This window comes from Abramis brama, assembly GCF_963993115.1.
Source record: "Abramis brama genome assembly, chromosome: 14".
Lineage (NCBI taxonomy): Eukaryota > Metazoa > Chordata > Actinopteri > Cypriniformes > Leuciscidae > Abramis > Abramis brama.
Genome location: NC_139976.1, coordinates 33379281 through 33396245, shown reverse-complemented (window position 1 = coordinate 33396245; position 16965 = coordinate 33379281). Strand labels below are relative to the sequence as shown.

The window sequence follows — 16965 nt, the reverse complement described above, 5'->3', positions numbered from 1 at the left end:
ACGACAAGTTCTGAAATCACATTTTCCCTTCAGTTTTAAAAGTGAACATACCTTGCCAGATTTTATGTCTGTGATGGCAAACGCTTATTATTTATTGTGTGTCTCATGAACACACAATGACAGAATTTTCCATTTGGGTGAAATGTTCCATTCATTTTAGGTGTGCAAATCAATGGACATTAAAGCTGCAGTATTTAACTTTTGGCACTCTAGCGGTTAATAAACAGAACTGCATGCGTCTTGCCGAAGAAGATTGTAGCCGGAGCTCCTTCTCTCTGTTTATGTCTAGGACGAGTCACGCAGGTAATGGACTACTTTCGCAGCAGTACGACCCGAAACAGTCTAAAATAGTCTGAATATAAACACTTATTATAGGTGGACCGTAGTGATTCAGGATAAGACAAAAACACGGTTTGTAAAATGGATTCATGATGTACTCGCTCATTTTATAATGTTTGTCCCTGAGTTCAATATGGGCAACCCCCTTTTTCCTGAGCACGTTATTGGCCAAGGCTTTCCGTCCCGGGCAAGAGCTTCTCATCTCAATCCTCTATAATACACAGTAGATGGCATCATAAAGCCTGTTTTTTCACAGATGATTACTTTTAAAATATATTATTTGGGGTTTAAACCATTTTTGCCCAAATAGAAGAAAAAAATATCAGGTACAGTACCTTTATTGATACCATAAATCATGCATATTGTTGAGGAGAGTGTGCTGTTACTTTTAAAAGTTGCTGAGTTTTGCACCACTCACATTTTCTTCAGAAAATATAAAAATGTAGTGTTTGTAGATGGTTAGCACTGATTATTTCATTCAGTCTGAGAAGTAGATTGTCCCTGCACAGTATTAGGAGTATTCTAGTGTCTTTTACGCCCTTTCTCTTTCACCCAGTCAATGTATGATTACAAGCACTCAAGGACTGAGTTATGAAAGAAATACTCCTCACTGTGTTTGCACAGTGATTTATTGTCAACTGTGTGGGTGTGGGAACTGAGCCGTGTTTGAAGACTGACTGGCTGAATCCAGCTAGAATCAATGCAGCGAATGCCCCCCCTTTAATTGCATTTGGACTACCCCCTCCAAGCGAGGCTTTACATTCCAGAGACCCCTGCATTTTTATAGGGATGGGGGGCTGCTGACTGGAGTGAGATTTTGGACAGCCGTGTCATTTCCTGAGATGGAGATATTTTTGAGTGGATGTGAATTTTCATTTCATTCGAATGTGCATCCTGTCCATGTAATATTTCTTCAGTGTTTTAAACAAAGTTTCGGTTGTGGTGAAGTGCAATTTTAACAACTTCCCCAGATAGCACTTAGCAAGACACAAAGCAGCTTGGCTCTGATAAGGATTGAGAAACTTTTTCTTACCTTGGCCATGCCAAGTAAAACCAGTTTGTTGAATTACAGAATGTGTATGTTTCCTCTTGCATTGTCATAATTTCTTTATTAATTCAGGGAACATTTGCAGGCCACTTAAAATGATATGTTGCAATAGAAGTTGTTTATTGAAATTTGTTTTTCTTTTCCCCTCTCATCTAGTGTTCTGAGCCCCGAGGTCTTGGGAGAAGAGGTTAAAGTCGGGAGGGGCGAATAAATTGACAAGACACAGCCGTCACTTTCTGCTGCAGTCATCCTAAAGCTTCCAATCTCACCCACTGAGATTATCTCTGTGATCTCAAGGCCATCGCCTCTAGGGGTAGTTTGCCCGAAGCTTGTCCCGCGTAAGTTGAGCAAGGAGAATCTGTCATCAGGTGCCTAGTGATATGAGGGTTCGTGTGGAGAGACAGGCGCATATAGGCTTCATGAGCTCCATGGCCTCTGATATTGGATTGAAGAGTCTTGGTAAGAAGACTTCGGCAAGTAATGGAGATGCTCTCATATCCGTGAACTACGGCTTGCCTGAGAGCAAATCCCATCAGACTCCTGTCCATTATCCGTTTGACCCCTTGGAGGGGGAGTCAACAGGCACAGAGTGCAGAATGCGGAAGTCTTTGGATACTAGGTCTAAGAGTTTGGATTGCTTGGGCGATACCTACAGGTCCAAGAACTGCAGCTGTGGGGCTGCAAGGCACGGGGAAGAAGGGTTGTACGTTTGCCAGATGTGTGGGTTTTTCAATCCAGTGGAAAGCAAAGAAGGCTGCCCAGAGAATAGCTTTCCTCCTAGAAGCTGGGGAACGGTGCCCCAACAGAGGAAAGCAGAAGAGATTTCTTCTGATGTTTCTTGCCTCACTGGAGGACGGCCAACATTGAGTGGCTCAGATGGTGAACTGTGCCAGATGGAAATAGTCATCGGCCAAAACACGGAGAGCCTGCCGTTCTGCGGGCTGGATTTGAGGCGAAGCAGTGTGCCAGTATCCTCGCCACAAGGCCCTCAATGCGCCAATGGCTGCGGCACTGCTGTGAAAAACAAGATGCGTGACAGAATGGACTTTGCATGTGCTGTGTGTCATAAAAATGGATTCTCTAGTCTGGAAAGGCTCAACAGGAAAACCAAACCCATGTGCTCTCAGGGCAGGTGTCTTAAGAGGTCCACACCCCTCAGGTTGTCTGCAAGTCAGGACTGTAGTGACAGTGAGGGCACCGTGTCTGACAGCGAGTTTGTGCGAAACAAGAAAGAACGCTCTACTGTCCTGGTCAGGAGGTACCTGAAGAACAACCAGAAAATTAAAAAAACTGTGTGCACAGGCACCAGAGCTATAGTGAGGACTCTACCCACCGGCTGCATCTCTGACAGAGTCTGGGAGTCTGTTTGTGGGAAAACATGCCACCTGGGTGAGAGGCGCACGCATGAGGTGAGAGGATACAGCAGAGCGCTTCAGTCCATCCAGCTGCAGCTTTCCAGGGCCCTTCTCATCTACCCAGGGATCAAGTATGCAGAGGTAAGGTCAATTTCTCTTTTCACGAAAGCTCTGCTTGGTATGAATGCTTCCTTTATGAACTGATAGTTATTCGGGTGTTATGTTAAAGGTCTATGAATGTGCCTCTCTCACAGTTGGTGCCACAGTTCCTGGATTGAATGTTGGTGTTGTAGCTCATACTGAAATAAGCATGACAGTGAATTTCTTTGCTGTTTCAAGTGTGTTTTATCACTGAACAAATAATTATGATTGAAGCCTGCATTCTTAGCTTCTTGGGCACTTGTATACAGATTAATAATCAATATTGAAATGAATTTGTGGCCTAATTTTATTATTATTAACTAAGCCTAAACAAAGTCTAAAACGAAATTACTGTTGATTTTTGACATGTGGAACATGTTTGCATGTAACTTGTTTGCTCTCTTTGCTTTGCTGTTTGCATTTCAAACTTTTTTTCAACGAATTCAACTAGACCTTCATGGTCTTGTTGAATTCATTGAAAAATCTTAATATAATGTGTATTTTTTTCTTTTCTTTCTTTTATTCAATTAGCAGATGATTTTATACACCATAACTTACAAATGAGAAAAATCACAAGCAATTTATTGTATGGGACTAAACGATATTTGCAGTGCTGTAAGAGTAAGCCACAGTGATGCATTTTTTCATGGTAATTTTCTGTGGTAATTGTAATAGCTCCAGTCTATTTAGCACTAGCCAGCACTTAATTTTGCCTGTAATTTGATGAATTACCAATAGGAGGAAATCTTTCTTGCCAAGGAAATTCCTTTTCCTGGAGCCCACAAAGCTGAAGTCGATGCATGATACAGACACAAAACCTTTCAGCTTGAGGTTTTTTTGACAGATGATTTAGTGGGCGACTGCTGTCTGTTCCAGCAGAACTTCAGATCTATTATGCAGCGTATTATATCTGAGCTAAGGCAGACGTTTTACTATTAGACTTGTAAAACCCACTGCTTGTTGTGTTAAGGGTCGTTCCAGCGCTGGCTGGTTTCTCCCGCTGGCTGGGACAGTGGAACCCTCTGTTTCAGAGTGTACAGTGGTTCTCGCTACACTGGCTTTAGACATTAAGACTTTATTGCCCCTTTGAGGCACTAAAACCCTGCCTCCTTCACCTTTTCATTCATTTCTTATAGGTGAAAAATGGGTTTTGAGTTGGTGAGTAGAAATAAATGTGTTGTAGTCACTGCTTCTCTCGAGACGAAACCATTTTTTCTTCACATTTTTTAGTTTAGTGTTCCAATGATTTGTTAATGGGGTTTTGTTTTGGACCCACATACTCTGTCTCAACATCAGTGTGGTTTTGGATTGAACCATGGTGAAGAGCGGCCCGGCGTTATCTCAAATTGGAAAGGTTAAAAATGGGAATGGTAAATGGAGAAAAAAAAGAGAATCAGCTTGTATCTGTTCTGGTGGTTTAATACAATTGCAGAATAAGTCTAATATAGAAAGTGCATATCACAGTTAGGGCAGTGTTATTCAAATGGTGGACTGCAGTCCGGATCCGGACCACGGCTTGGTTCTGTGCAGACCGTGGGTCATAATTGCGCCATTTTACTGTTTCTACAGATTAAAGTGAGCAGCGCGTAAAAACAACGGAGCGGTTCACACCACAACCACTCAGGGTTGTTTATGGTAATGATATTCCAGAGCTATATCTATGTTTTGTACTAGAGCTAAAAGTGCTTCATTCAAGCCCTATGCTCTCCATTGCGCGTTGCTTCACTCTCTCCCTCGCTAAAAACGTAAAGCGCCACATTAAGAGCTGCAGACCACGTGGTTATTTTAACAACAGTAGCAGGAACACTGTGAGCAGCAAAATGGATACTTTCTCTAAAACACTGTAGAAAACAAGAATACAGCTAATACAATTATTTTTGCCTGTCATACAGATGACTCTTGACAGTTTACCTAAACCAGGTTTGAGGCAAGTTAATGTGTGCCGTCTTTAGATGTGTTTTTTTTTAATACATTTAGCATTATTAATAATCAGCATATAAAGAGCATTTCATTTTAAAATATTAGAATTTGGAAAATTATTTAGAGATGGCAAGGGAAGACAAATTTTCTTTAAATTACTTGCTAGTTAAATTTGTTTTGTCCTCATGATGAGAGTTTTGATTACTAGATTATGTACATTGTTTGTTATATTAATATCCAGGTGGGAGAAATATTTAATTTTTGGGTACATTTTTGGTAAAAATTCTTAGACATCACTATTTTGGCTCTCTGGACCCAAGATTTTCATCTTTGATGACTATTTTGAGTGTTTAGGTTTTTTCTTTCTTTTGCAAAGTACTACGGCTGCCTCGATGGAAATGTAACTGTTCCAAAAAAGTATTGTCCGCACCTCCGCTGGGAAGGAAATATAGAGACTGGACCTCTTAAACTTTAATTGAATACCCCTGCCTTAGCCTAGAGAGTTTGTCCTTTGGTTTCTTTAAGCCATTATGATGATTTACATAATTGAAGGTCTGCTTTATTAAGCCACTCTTTCCATAATGCAGTTTAGTGTTGGTATGGTTATTTTATTGTCCAGATTTGAATATGAATTGGCACTTGTCCTTTTGAAACTTTGTATATTGATGCAAGTAACTTTTTAGGTGTGAACTCATTATAGCAGTTTTCTCAAGTGTAATTTGTTAGAACTCTAAAAAAAGCACACAATGCTTTTTGAAATTGGTATACTTCTATATTGCTTTCTTGACCAATTCAAAAGTGCAAACACCCAAGTTTCTATGACATTCTGGTTTCAAGAATTTTTTAGAAAAATAATTTTGCCATACTGTCATCCTACTTAGAAAGTTAATAATTACAAGTTCAGGCAATGTAATAATGATGATGATAGACATGTTGTGCAACTTACGCTTTGTGTATTTTCCAGTTCTCTGGCTGCCACTGAGACTGACAGGAAATGTACTTTTGTTGCACAAGCCTGTCGCCTCATAAACAGGTTAAATGAGTAGCCTAGTATTTTCTGGCAAGCTTCAAAGCTGCTTATCAACAGTACATGCACCATCACAATAAACACTGAATTATGAGTCTTTAATTGAGACATTCCAATTCAGAAAGTCACTCGTAGACTAAAGAAAACGTACGTAGACTCGTAAAGATAACGTTTTAACCCTTCAGATCCAGATGTGTGACTGCTGGGGTCAACAGCTGGCGATCATGTAATTCAGAAAGTTTCCCATGGCATATTTGCCTGTCCATCTAGACTTTAAATGAAATGACAGACTGCTCCTTTTAATTAAGCTGAGCTTGTACTTTTGTTGTGTTCTTAAGCTTTTACTGGTGTTTGCACACAGCCTCAGATGTTGACACTCTGTGCAAAGAGCTTCCCACTCAACATGTGTTTTAAAGGCAAGCCCTTACATGGCATCCAAGAGGCATCTGTTAATCGTCTCCGTTGTGATTATAGCAGCAGTAGGGAGGAGGAAGTGCAAAGTTGAAACTGTGACCTCCCCCGGCCTTGACCCCTGGTTTTGTTGTCTCAGTGGACACCGCAGAGGAGTCAAAAGGAGCTTATGAGATTGCAAGTAGGGGACATTAACCACAGTGCTGTTTGCGGTTCAAACAACAGCCATGAGATTGTACATGACTTGTTCTCCTGTAAAAAGTTTATTATAATTTTAACAGTAAAAGACTGTAAAAAATCCTACGGTTAAAACCTGTTACTTGGTTAACAACAAGTTCCCTTAAGCCAGGGACACACCAAGCTGACGTCGGGTCATTTTTGAACGTCGGCTGAGATTTTTCGGTGTGTTCCGCACCATTGGTTGGACGCCGTACATTTTTTTTGGGCCGATTCGACATGTTGAATCAGCGTCAGGCCATCAGTGAGAGAGAGAACTCTGATTGGCTGTTCAGCTTAGGGAATGAATCAGTGCACGAGAATAAATGCAAAACAGCGAGCAAAGAAGTCAAAACGGTATTCAAAACAGCCTGCAGTGTCAGTTTCCCTTTTTGAATGATGAATATAGACGAATATATCTTCAGAAATAGACAGTTGTCTCATTTACACGCAGGCGCAGAACACGCATGTGTGTTCAAGTGCAGTTTTTTTGGCCCGACACAGGTGACACGAGGTGACAACACAGTCTGCTTTCATCAGTGCTAGTTCTTTGGAGTCGGTTTGGTGTGTCCCTACACTTACTCTGTAATAGTAACTGTAATTAGTCTAATAAGACGTTTCATGTCTTTTTTTTTTTTTTTTTTTTTACAGTTTTTGCAATTGAAGAAGAACAAGCCATCTTAGAATTTTCAGTGAAAAAACATTCTCAGAATTCTCTTTGTGAGGATCGCATTTGATGTTTTTTCATTGAAATAATTTGTTTTGTATCAGTAATGTACAATAGGCTTTTATGTCACATCTTATTTTGGTAAATTAATGTTTATTGCACTATTTTAGTGTTGTGTTCCCACACTGAGCACCTTCTATATATTAGTATTTACCTCAGCTTGTGGAAAAGCTGCTTGTGAAGAACCCCCCGTTTTTTAAAGTTGTTGTGAGTATATCATACAGGCAAAAAAACAGATTTTAGTAATTTGGTGTATTAGCATTATTTCAGTTAATGAAATGTACTTAATGAAAATGTACAGTAGAGATGCACTAATACTAAATGTCTCCGCTGATACGATAGCCGATTATTCAGGATGATTCCTGCTGATACCGATAGTTTAAATAATGCTGTTAAACTATACTGGGAACCTTCTCATTTGGTAAATGAATGACCAAAACGCATAAAAAGTTTTTTATTTTTAGTTGCCCCTAAATATCCTCCACAACTGGCATTTAGATCTGCCTCCATTTAGTTTGCACCGCCTAACTTCCCATGATCCAATCAATTCCCCAGGACAAAATCCAGTCCCTTCCCACTTGTTTTTTTCTTATTTCACTCGTATATGTCACAATAAGGGAAGAAAGGATTATCACAACTTCCGTTTCATGCCGACTGTTGTCTGGGCTGGTGTGAAAAGAGAGACTATGTTGAAAATGAAATTAACTACAGCCCTCTGTAGTATTAAAGGAAATGAGCCTAATAGCTGTTGCCTGACACACCACAGGAAGATAAACACTGCCTTGTGATTAGCTGATTAGCAACAGGGCCAGGGGTCTTTTAACAGGTAATGACTAACGACCACACTGATAAGACTGAGGAATTAAGAAGAAAACATGTTAGAAAGTAACAGCATGGATTGGAGTTTGCTTAGATTTTAACTTAGTAAAGTTCATAAACTTACAGGAGATGAAGTAAAAAAATAATATATGTGATAAAAGGAATCATAATTTTTCTTATTTGTTACATTCTATTAATATATAATAAATTAAAGATAAATAAATCAGTATTGAATATATAAATAAATTTGTATAAATCTAAAAGTGTAAAATACGTCAAATGTTTTGTAGAGATTCAACTGAATTGGTTAATAATTTTTTTAACCACTAAGCACAAAAATTCACAAAAATGCGCCAGACTTCCCAGTGCTTCATAATGGTGAGAGAGGACATTTTATGAAAGCACATTTCCTTATTGCTTCACTCAGCTTGCTTGGCTGTAAAGCTGTGTGTGCAGTACAGTGTCACAAAAGAAAAAACAGTACTGCTATAATGGAAAAAGTAGCTTATTACTGGAAAAGCTGAGTTGTAGTTAGCGTCGCTACTTTAAGTTAATAAATATCAATAAATAAAATAAAAGGAAGATGATATGGTTAACAAACGAGTGGGGTGACACCTCAACACATTCCTCTCATTCTCGTAATGCTAACCAGCCTCAGTTATTTCCCTCATGGACAGAGACCACCTATAGAGAGCCTCACAATAAACAGCCCAAACCACATCATATCCTGATTCAGACCTTGAAGAGACTGGCAGGTTCTGATAAGACCAGTCTAACTCTCACTAGCACACTTCTGTCAGTGAGCAGAGCGTCCATCTAAACGCCAAACAAAACACAGGACAAGGCTGGGGGGAGGGACACTGTGGCCATGATACTGCACACAAAGTATGCCTTGTGTTTCTGAGAACTCCAGACACACAATGAGCCATTTAGAGGAGTTTCTTCTACACTTCATTCTCATCTACAAAAATCAAGAGTGATTTTAGCGACGTTCGTGAGCACACTTCTGATACCTTAATTGACAAATTAGACACAAAAAAGGAATAAAAGCTGTCACTGGGGCTGTACATTTTTGAAAGGTAAAATTAAATTACTGATATGTACCGATATCTCAGATTTTCCCCTGAGATCATCGCAAGGCCGCAAGTTCAGATGTGGTGCTTCATTTGAAAATTGAAATATTTAAAATTGAAGATTTATTCAAAATTCTCAAAAACTTCTACTAATCGCCCAGTTGGAAATGTTATCAGCCAATGCAGATAATCATCCAAATTATTGATTACTGGTCTGGCAGGTGTATTGAAGTATCACTTTGAACCTTGAACTGTATCAGTGAAACGGCTCGGAGTTCAGAGTGGTTTTGTGTTTGTGTTGGCTAAAGTTCCTGAGTGTAATAACTCTTTTCTAGTTAAATGGAGTCTAGTGAAACTTAAATGGACAGAACAGTCAACAGAGGAGCAGGTGCTTTTGAGAAGAGCTCTCAGGAACATCCTGTTGGTGCTCAAACTGTGACCTCATTCTTAATGTTTGATTAGCTCTTATAGAAGTGGAATGGATTTCGGACCCAAAATATACCTGAATTATACTGTCCGTGTAATAAATGTGTGGCTGAAAAGCTGCAGATGTCAACATGAATTAAAATCACTTAAAGTTTCTAGTGTCTGAATTCATTGCACTATTATGGCTGTATTCAATAGTTTTGTCACGATACTGGAAACGATACCTTGAAAAATATAGATATATTTGATACCATTTTCGATACCACGGGGAAAACTGCCATATATACAACCATACAGATAATTTGTTATATAAATTCTTTCATAATTTGGGTAATTCCCTGAACTTTGGGAACTTGGATGGCTGAAGCTGTGTTTCTCTGATCTTGCTGCTGGTTTTCTGATCCATAAAAAATCGGAGGAATCCCTCTTAAATCTCAAAATATTAGCTGCTGTTTGAAGTAAGAAAAACTTAATCAAATATCTTCAAGCAAAATTGTGGCTGTTGTTTGTATTTTGTGAAGTTTCTGGGACACTACTGCTGAATCCTCGGGCCTAGTGGGCCTTGGTCATTAAACAATGCCACCAAAAGCCTCTAACCACACCACCGAGGATTATGTTACCATGGCTCAAGTGCGTGAGTTATTGGATCAGCAGAAGGACTTCTACAGAACTTTGCTTGAACAGCAAGAAAAAGATTTCAAATCTTGTGTACAGATCATAGTTGACTCTTCTAATAAGAGGATTGATGATCTGTCAAAGCAAGTTTATGATTTCAAGGTGAGTCTGGAAATGACTCAAAAAGAATTTGATGACTTTAAAATCTCTTGTGGCACCTGGTCAAAGATCTGCAGAGAAACCAGGTCAGATCTGGACACAATCTGTAAAAGTTTCAATTCTATCACAGAGAAGGCTGACTATCTGGAGGGCCAGTCAAGACGGAATAATATTGTTGTGGACGGCATTAAAGAGTCTGTGAGAGAAAAAGTGTCTGATTCTGAAGATAAAGTGAGAAAAATATTCAGTGAAAAGTTACAGTTGGATCACTTGAAAATAGAGCTTGACTGGGCTCTCTGGGAAGCCAGCGACACCTTCAGAAAAGCCCAGACCTATTGTGGTCAGATTTCTGCGGCTTAAGGACAAACGGGCTGTTCTGGATAAAGCAAAGAACTTGAAGGGCTCAGGCATTTTCATCAATGAGGACTTCTCTGAAACCGTCCGTCAAAGAAGGAAAGATCTACTCCCTGCAATGAAGGCGGCTCGAGAGAGAGGTGACATTGCATATTTGAGATATGACAAACTTATTGTCCATCCACCAACACAAAATCCTCCTCAACAAAGGAGGACCAACAGTTAGAGGTTGGTTCAATAGTTGCCTACCGTGTTTTCTTTATACAGTATTGTGTTTTTATTATCTTTTTTTTACAGTAAATATACACTCTATGGACTACTACAATACATTCTGATTTGAATATTTTTGATTCCTCTTTAATTGATTCTTATAATTTTGATGTTGACCCAGATTTACATTTTTTTTCATCATTTGATACCACAAACCTTTGCAGATTTTATGATGAAACTCAGTTTAATGACTTATGTTTCCATGCCTTCTAATATATTCTCCACTTTCCACTTGAATATAAGAAGTCTTCCTTGTAACTATGACAAATTTATTCATTATTTATCTTTACTTAAACATAATTTTTCTGTTATTGCTTTATCTGAAACATGGCTTACAGAAGACTCTAGAGAAATATTTAAATTATCAAATTACAATTCAGTTCATTATGTAAGAGAAAATAGATTGGGAGGTGGAGTATCTTTATTTTTTTTAGACAACTATGAATTTAAAGTTAGGGATGATTTATCACTGAATTCAGCAGAATCTGTTTTTGTGGAGCTCTCTGGTGTTTTTGGTGGAAAAAACGTCATAGTTGGCGTCATCTATCGTTCACCAGATTCTGTTGATTCTGTTTTAATGAATGTCTATCCAGTTCTCTTGATCTGATTAACAAGGAGGTTAATACATTTACTGCAGATTTTCTAAATATACTTTATTCTAGTTATTTTTTCCCTCTTATTCATAAACCTACTCGAGTAAAGGAGAATTCAGCAACTTTGATTGATAACATCTTAACAAATAATTTGAGTGAAGGAATGAAATCTGGAGTCTTGTATTTGGATCTGTCTGATCATTTCCCTATATTCCAATTTTCGTTAATCAAGTTTAATACAACTAAACAAAAAAAGAAAAAGATGCTTAAAAGAATTATGAGCAAGCTAAATGTTTCTAAATTTAAAGATATGCTTGCCAGTACTTCATGGAATGATCTTTACAAAGGAAAAAATGCTCATTTTGCATATCGAAATTTTATGAAAATTATTAGCGGTAGTTTCAATGAATGTTTTCCAATTATTAGCTCTACTAGGAAATATAGTCAGGCCTTTAGTAAGCCTTGGTTTACAGTTGACTTGTTGAAGCTGCTGAGGAAAAAGAATAAATTGTACAAAAAATATATTTCAAATCCTACACCCCTTACCCATGGTGCTTATACATCTTGTAGAAATAAAAATACTTATTACATTAGATCGTCAAAAAAGAAATATTTCTGTGAGAAATTTAAGAGGTGTTCAAATGATACTAAAACCACATGGAAAGTTATAAATCAGTTGCTGCATAGAGATAAGTCTCATTCAGAATTACCTTCAGTTTTTTATGAAGGTGATAATTCTTTTAATAACTCATTTGATATAGCTCAAAAATTTAATAATTTTTTTGTTAACATTGGACATGAATTAGCCAGTAAAGTTCCTGCTTGTAATGGTAATCCACTAGATTTTATTATAAGGAATTATCCTTCTATTTCTTTTTTTCAGCCTCCTGATGTTCAAGAAATAAGTGATATTATTGATGAAATGAAAACATCTTCAACCGGCCTTGATAACATTTCTTCATTCCTTGTCAAACAGATCAAGCAGTTTATTTTGCAGCCACTGGTTTTCATTTTTTCACTTTCTCTGAAAACAGGAGTTGTACCAGAGGATTTAAAAGTTGCCAAAGTTATTCCTCTGTTTAAAGCAGATGACCCTTGTTGCTTCAATAATTATAGACCCATATCCATATTGCCTTGTTTTTCAAAAATATTAGAACGAGTCATATATAAAAGGATCTTATTCCGTCTTGCTTCTAATTTAATTCTTTATAAACATCAGTATGGCTTCAGGAAAAGTCATTCCACATCTATGGCCTTGCTTTATTTTATTGACAAAGTTTCCTCTGCATTAGAAAATAATGAATTTACCTGTAGTATATTCGTCGACTTCTCAAAAGCTTTTGATACAGTCAACCATCATATTCTATTGAAAAAATGTGGTTTTCATGATGTTATGCTTGAATGGTTAAAAAATTATATTTCAAACAGACAACAGTTTGTTTGTATTAATGGATGCTATTCCAACAAAGCCAGACTACTTTGTGGGGTCCCACAGGGGTCCATTCTTGGACCATTATTATTTCTTATTTATATTAATGATTTATCAAATGTGTCAAATATTATTTTCCCAATAATGTTTGCAGATGACACAACTTTAGTTTATTCTCATTCAAATTTTAATTTTCTGATTAAAAATGTAAATACTGGTTTAACTGCATATGCTACATGGTTCAGATTAAATAAGTTATCGCTGAATGCAAAAAAATCTAATTATATAATTTTTAGTGGAAAAAAATCATATTCTAAGGACCTCTCAAAAGTCAAAATGGAGACTGTGGAGATATCCCAAGTTTCAACAACAAGATTCCTCTGAATTTTTGTTGATGAGAACTTGAATTGGAAAACACAAATTGACTGGGTTAGCAAGAAAATAAATAAATCTATTGGTATAATTAGGAGGATTAGCAATCTTATTACTACAAATTGTCTTCTTACACTCTATTACAGGTTAATTTATCCATATCTTTCATATTGTAATATAGTTTGGGCAAGCACTTTTCCTTCTACACTTCATAGAATTTTGGTTCTTCAGAAACGTTTTGTCAGGATTGCAACCCGATCTGAGTCACATTCTTCATCTGTGCCTCTATTTCAGAATCTTCAGATACTTACTGTGTATGATATTAATATCACTCAAATATGTGTTTTTATTTATAAGGTATATTTTAATTATGAAAATATCCCAGAGCACTTTAAGACTTATTTTAAATTTAACTCACAGGTTCACTCTTATTCAACTCGTCAATCCTTAGATCTTCATTTTCCAAAGTTTCTTACGTGCAGAGGTCAATTTACTATCAGATTTAGGGGTACCAAATTATGAAACAGTTTTTCCCACTTAGCAATAAACTCCTCCTCATTAAAATGTTATAAAATATATTTAAAAGCCCATTTAACTGCTGTTCTAAATTTTTAATATAGAAATTATTTTTTTTTAATGTTATGATCATATTTTTTGTTTATTATTTTTATTACTGTAATCGTCATTAAAATTTGTTGATGTTATGTGTATGTATACATGTATGTGCATGTGTGTTTTGCGTGTGTGTTATGGATATATGTATTTCACTAGTTTGTTGTTACTTTTATGTAGTAAAATGTTTTTGTTTTTTATGTTTTTTGTTTTGATTTTATTGTAATTATGTCTATAGGTGGAGGCGTTAAATAAGCCCAGTTGGGTTTTTTGCCTCTTCCTGCACATCATTAAATTGATAATATTTGTCTTATTTTTGTTTATATATTTTATGTTTTGTTATTATTATTTTTGTCATTTTGTAATTTTAAGGTGCAAATATAAATAAACAAACAAACAAAATAATTTTGTTGTAATAACTTGGACACAGAAGCTTTTTATTTGAATGTTAAAATACATTTACAAAAAAAGACAAATAGACAGTCAGTAATAAAATAATAATAAAAAAACTAATTGCAAACAATAGCACAAATAAATACAATAGAATAAGAGACAAATTAAATAAACATGACTTTAAGTTTTTCAGGCGGGTATAAAAGTAGTATACTATTCAGGTTAGAAATACTACATAAATGAAAGTAATCAAATGTAAAATAACACTGGATAGTTTTAATTGTAAAAATGAAATGCATGTTAATGCTTTCAGTTAAAGTTACAAAAGTTATTCAGTCAAGAGCAGAGAGTGATTTTCTCTTTGTCTTTTGTTCTTTGATTAACATGACAGCAGCAGGAATATTAGACTGCTGTCACTTTAAGAGCATACGCACGGATCCATTATACGATTACACAACATGCGTTTTCTCTCAACCATTTATGTTCCAAAACTGATTGTATTTACCTGAATACTCAGCAAGACGGGCATTTTGACATCATTTGGTATTTGACCGTGTAAGAGCAATAAGCCACGCAAAAGAAGTCAGTTTGGTACTCGCGAGCTGTTTGAGAGGCGGCTTTATGCCAGAGACGGCCACTTGACTAAATTATTCGCAATACAAGCACTAGGCCTATTTAACCGAAGCGAATGAGGCGAGTGAGTGACAGGAGGCGAGTGTGTGTCTATTCGCTGTCGGAGATGGCGCAGCTGGTATCGGCGTCTCCATACTGTAGAAACGGAGTATTGGAACAATTTCAAATATTTAATTATCAATACTACATTGAAATATCTATATTTTTTGACAGCACTAGTCCTTAAACAACATTAGATCCTTTCAGAAAGCAGATAGTGACCTCTTTATCACACATAATCAAAAAGAACACTGTTCTATTAATAATGCCTCATCAATGTTTTTGAAAAGACTTAATAGTCGTGCTCATCCCTAATTCCAACAGGATTCGAATATGAAAAAGGCATAAAAAAAAATAAAAAAAACACTTGGCAAGAGACTTTCACAAATGCAAGGGCACACACAGCAGAAAAGGAAAAGGCAGATGATTTTAAAGTCACATCCATTTTTGCCAATCTGTAATTCAAGTTAGTTTTTTAGTCTGGTAATTTAGCCTAGATTTCTTTGAAATACCTGAAGGCACATGAGTCACGTACAGTCTTGAATCACTCTAAACTAGAGGTAAACCACCTTTTTCTCACACTTAAGGAGTTTCCCTATTCATGATGTTCAGGCTGAAACACTCTGTTCTTGATTGTTTGAGGTTGTCCTATCTTACCCTCCTGGGTGTTTTGTCTTAACCTGTCATTTGTATTGTCCTCAGAGGACTGCTGGCAGTTGAGGGTGTTACTCGGGGAAGGTGCAGAGTACTGTTCTCTCTGTGATTCAGAGGAGCGAGGAATGTGCATGGCAGGCTGCTTTCAGTCCCAGCTGGACCAACAGCCCAGATTTTAGGCTGCTGATACAGACTGTTGCTCCACTGAAAGACAATAGCGTGTCTTTTCAAGCTTTTGTTATGCCACATGCATAAATGGGATGCTGTCAAATCCGTTTTTCATGTTACTTTGTTCAAAGGGCGGTTGAATGTGCCAAACATTATCTACGTTTTCATGGACACCTTTTGTTTAAATAGGAATGAATTCATTCTGATTGATGAATCCAAACGCAGTGTTTGGATAAACGCTACATAAAGTGATCAGGTTGATGTGCACATTTAATGTAATAAAAACATTTAATTTAATTTAATTTAATTTAATTTAATTTAATTGACACGCGCACACTGTACGGATATACAGTTTCCTGCTCTTAGCGCATTGCTTCTTTACCATGCCATAGCTTCTTTTCTTTGTTTTATAAAAGCAGACTTAATATTTATCTATTTTGGGTCCTAATTAGGAGACAAGCACATGAAGCTTTGGGAAGCTTTTAGCGATTAGTCAAAGCAGACTCGACTTTCATCACATTAATGTTGACTTTAAAAAAAACTGAAGTCATTCAACCCCTAGTGTCAAACACTAAACGATAGGACATAATGTATTGTTCTGTCATAACGTAATGAGTGTAATGGTCTAGGATTTATGAGCTCCTCCGACGTGCTGGGAAAATGGATGGAAATCAAGTTTATCATGTGTGTTGTCATATTCTCTGGAGGGTAAGGAATCCCAGTAGTGAACTCTGTGTGTGTGTCATGAAAAACAAACACTCAGAAAGGCCAAAGGTGCATGCTTTCCACTGCACGGGAGAGATCATTCCCGTTCACCAAACTGTAGTTCTTCTGATTCTGTCTCTTTAGAGTGACAGTATTGCCATATTGCCACATAAAAAATATTGTATAAAATAATCGTTTATATTCTATTAAGAATAAGATTGCTTCTGTCGTTAAAAATAAATAATCACCGTCATTTGATCTATAATGCTATAAAATATACAAAAAACAACACATTTTTTTGTTATTTTGACCAGTTGGTTTAAAAATTGGTTTAACTGTCATGAAAATAATGTCTTGATGTCTTGTTTAATGGGACAAAATTAGGTTTCATTTTCTTTGCAAAATATACTCTCAACTTTAGGGTAAAATCTGCTGTCCTAAATCACAGTTCCTTTAAAGATATCAGA

The 16965-nt window shown here is 36.8% G+C and overlaps 1 protein-coding gene across 3 annotated transcripts in view; it reads left to right on the top strand.

Annotated features, from left to right (window-relative positions):
• Window positions 1–16965, top strand: part of plce1 (phospholipase C, epsilon 1) — a 93199-nt gene that overhangs the window by 8364 nt on the left and 67870 nt on the right. For all 3 annotated transcript variants that reach the window (XM_084134566.1, XM_084134565.1, XM_084134564.1), the window contains exon 2: window positions 1544–2883. In XM_084134566.1, coding sequence (XP_083990692.1) covers window positions 1768–2883 — 1116 coding nt within the window. In that variant the 5' untranslated portion in view covers window positions 1544–1767. The remainder of the gene's footprint in view (window positions 1–1543; window positions 2884–16965) is intronic.